Source organism: Oncorhynchus mykiss, chromosome 25, assembly GCF_057628025.1.
Source record: "Oncorhynchus mykiss isolate SJ-2025 chromosome 25, ASM5762802v1, whole genome shotgun sequence".
NCBI lineage: Eukaryota > Metazoa > Chordata > Actinopteri > Salmoniformes > Salmonidae > Oncorhynchus > Oncorhynchus mykiss.
The window spans coordinates 18,293,691-18,297,295 of NC_143046.1; the positions used below are offsets into that span (position 1 = coordinate 18,293,691).

The window sequence follows — 3,605 nt, forward strand, 5'->3', positions numbered from 1 at the left end:
TTTCATCTGGACATTTCTTCAAAAATAATGGGCACAATGAGGAAGAAGAAAATTGGAAATTCAAGCCCGAAAAATACCAAAAGTATGAAAAGGGTGAGTAGGAACTTGTATTTTTTTACTCTGATTTTGTTATGTTTTCAGATGTGTCATGTGTAGGCTATGGAAAAGGCATGGTAAAATGTAATAATAATAGCCTCATGCTTTGCAGTGATAGCTAACATGTACAGTAGCTAACATACTGTGTACATAAGTATGCTATTATCCTTAAATTAAGGTAAATTAGGCCTATACAAAAATAAATCAGTTTGATTACAATTGGCACCTCTCTCCCCCCTCTTGTCTCGATGCAGATGTTAAAGCCAGTTATAGAGAAGAAAAGACGAGACCGAATAAATCAGAGTCTTAGCGAGCTAAGGATTTTGTTACTGAACTACAAATTAGATTCGGTGAGTTTTTCAATCCATCCAATCCTATCTAGCCTTAATTGTTGTAGTCTGTGAGTCTATAGCGCCATCCATAGGCTTTTACGTGGCTGTCTATTTTTGACCTGTTTCCTTATTAGTCTATTCACTCTATTCATCTTGACCACTCACAGCGTTTACAGAACCCCAAACTGGAGAAAGCAGAGATTCTAGACCTGGCTGTGGAATATCTTCAAAAAAGGACAGACAAACGAAGCATAAGCAATGGTAAGTCTATCTAATTAGCTCTAGGCCTGCAAGTGTGTTTGCGAAGGATTATCTACAATGCATGAAATTGTCCACAAAGATTAAAAATAAAAAATGTTTCCCTCTCCCACCCTTTAACTTTTTTTAGATTGTTCCAGCCAGGCTGTGTGTGGGCCGAAGGAGGAGCAGCAGGTTATTCACAGTGAGGCCTCCATGGCAGGCGCCCCCAGTCCCCCAACAGAAGCATTCCCCAGGTCTGCTCTCCCTGCCATCTACACGGCAGGCTTCCAGCAGTGTGTCTCTCACCTGGCTGGCTTCATGGGCAGCAGCAGCCCCTTGGAGAAAAAGGGCTTCATCCTCCTCCAAGGGCTGAAGAGCTACATAGACAGTCAGTGCCCAACCACAAACACCAGTACAGCCATGTACCCATCCAGTCAGTACCCAACCACAAACACCAGTACAGAGCAGCTGCAGTGCCCATCCTCCTCGTCATTAACAGACATCCATCTGAGGTCAGGTGGTAAGGAGATGGCTCATTGGGCGGACATGGTGCCTGTGAGAGAGGGATGCCGTCCCTCTAAACAGGGGGCAGTTCTCTGCCTCCGCAAATCCACTTTGTCGACTACCCACCATTCTTTCTGCCAACCTAATGGCCACTCGTACCCCTTGACACCTGACTATCTCTCCCCACTGTCTCCTTGCCTTTCTTGTTCTTCTTCGGTTTTCACCACCCCTCCTCCATACTCCTCGTTTCCCAGTCACTTTAGTTTCCCTCCCAGCCTGTCACGTATTTCCTCCAACCCCTCATCCTGCTCCGGATCCCCGTCGCTACATAACATCCCTTCTCCAACACTTGGTTTTTCACCCACCCTCCCTCTCTCAAGTCCTCCCACCCTCCCTCTCTCAAGTCCTCCCGGCCTCCCTCTCCCGAGCCCCCCTCTCGACCCCTTTCCCTCCCATACGTCTCTGTGGTCCCCTGTGCCTGCACAAAGGCAAGAATTATTTATTAGCTCCACACACTGGAGACCCTGGTAGAAAGCCAGGTGTGTGCCAACTGACAGAGGGACTATGAAACAGTTCAACTGGACCAACGTTAGAGAAACGGACAAGAGGAGAGAGCCACCTGGTGGAGATCATGGAGGTAACCTGAACATGACCCTGCTGCTGCTGACACTAATATGGTGCTCTTCTCGTTTGATCAACTTTCCTCGTCATCTCTGAAATGTTCCCCATATTTGTAACATGTCAGTATTCAATAATCTCTCTCATTCATTATTTAGATAGTCCTTGTAAATATGAATTGCATAAACTGTGTATAAATGTGTATATATATATATATTGTCCTGTAAATATATTGTTAGAGAATAAACTGAACTGTACAACGGAACCATAACTCAATCGTTATTTTTCTGATGGTTAGGATGATTCTCGGTCTGTGCCTGAATGCTCTGTAAATTGAAATTCCCATGTAGGCCTGGGTATGCACAGGTGAGGTGACTTGTTGCACACTCCCACCTAGCGTTTTGATTGGGTACTGCAGTCATTCCATGTGGTTTGAGCGTCTATTCAATACCTTGCCAGCAGAAGGCGCCATCAGCTCAAAGAACCAGAGTAGTGTGGTAGAAGTCTCTCCATCTCGTTGACCCTGTCACAATGAAAGCAATAAGATACGCTGTCAGTTCAATAGAGCACTTCATTGTTTCTGGCTCTTTTATCAGTCCCGTGATAAGCCTAAGATGCTTCATACAAGCATCATTATTTTCTCTCTGTCTCTCCCAGGCTCAGATAAATGCTCACCCTTCTCCTAATCTGCTGTTCTAATCTCTATTACAAGACCTGAATATTTTCTGTACAAGGTACTGAGGGATTTGGCTAGAGAAAATAGACTTTCTGACATGATAGAACATGTCTTTGGATAATGGTTATTTATCCCTCCCTATTCCCTCCCTCATTCCCTCCCTCCCTATTCCCTCCCTCCCTCTGTCCCTCCTTCCCTCCCTTTCTCCCTTTCTCCCTCTGTCCCTCCTTCCCTCCTTTCCTCATTCTCTCTTCATTGAAGAGGCTTTCTCTGTACCAGTGCCATTAGTTATGAGGTGGCCATTGTTCATTGTCAGAGATATAAGAAGGCAGACAGACACATCAGGTTGATTATCCACACTGTCTTTCTGCAGGTTTTGATCATTCCTGAATCAAAGAACCATGTGACAGTTAGTAGAAAGGGCCGGCCACCAAGCTAAAGAGGATATTCTACCTCTGCATTACTCATAATTAAAAGGGAAAGTGATGACCTGACAATGGTTGAAATCCCTCTGGCATTTTCTCAGGGTATGCTGATTAGTACTGATCCTGTTACCCTCTGTAATCATCGTTTTGTTAGCCATGAATGCACCCCATGCATTCCTGATTAGTCCCAAACAGCCAGGGAGGGAGAAACTTATAGGAAACCCACAGGAGGAGGGTGTGTGGAGATGTCATGGTTTGGTCATGGTTTATTGGGTGCATAGGTAAATACATTGGTGTTGGCACATTTCTAAAGCAAAATGTTGGAAGCAGGGTTGGTGTCGAAGGCTTTCATCATTCATGTGCGCACACACACACACACACACACACACACACCACCCCTGGGTTTTATTTATCTGAAAAGCCCTGTGGTAACTCTGTGGAAGCCCTGTGGTAAATCTGTGGTAATTTGTCTCACATTATAAAATATATGCATTTGATTTATTGCCTTTCAGGTGGTGTGTGGTCCAGCAAGAGTGTTCCATTTCCGGTGGTGTGTGGTCCAGCAACAGTGTTCCAATTTCCGGTGGTGTGTGGTCCAGCAACAGTGTTCCAATTTCCGGTGGTGTGTGGTCCAGCAACAGTGTTCCATTTCTGGTGGTTTGTGGTCCAGCAGCAATGTTCCATTTCAGGTGGTGTGTCGTCCAGCAAAAGTGT

At 45.2% G+C, this 3,605-nt stretch overlaps 1 protein-coding gene across 1 annotated transcript; it reads left to right on the forward strand.

The window, feature by feature from the left end:
* On the forward strand, positions 1-1,715 carry LOC118946066 (uncharacterized). The gene is made up of 4 exons (XM_036970349.2): positions 1-93; positions 351-446; positions 596-689; positions 817-1,715. Exons 1-4 carry the CDS (start codon positions 28-30, stop codon positions 1,701-1,703), a joined length of 1,143 nt encoding a protein of 380 aa, XP_036826244.1. The 5' UTR covers positions 1-27; the 3' UTR covers positions 1,704-1,715.
* Positions 1,716-3,605: the final 1,890 nt, after the last annotated feature.

Excerpts from the sequence above, each read along its gene's own strand:
- LOC118946066 (XM_036970349.2), top strand. The coding sequence starts at position 28 with ATGGGCACAATGAGGAAGAAGAAAATTGGAAATTCAAGCCCGAAAAAT. Across the intron at positions 94-350 it reads ATACCAAAAGTATGAAAAGG|ATGTTAAAGCCAGTTATAGA; the intron begins GTGAGTAGGAAC and ends GTCTCGATGCAG. Across the intron at positions 447-595 it reads TGAACTACAAATTAGATTCG|CGTTTACAGAACCCCAAACT; the intron begins GTGAGTTTTTCA and ends GACCACTCACAG.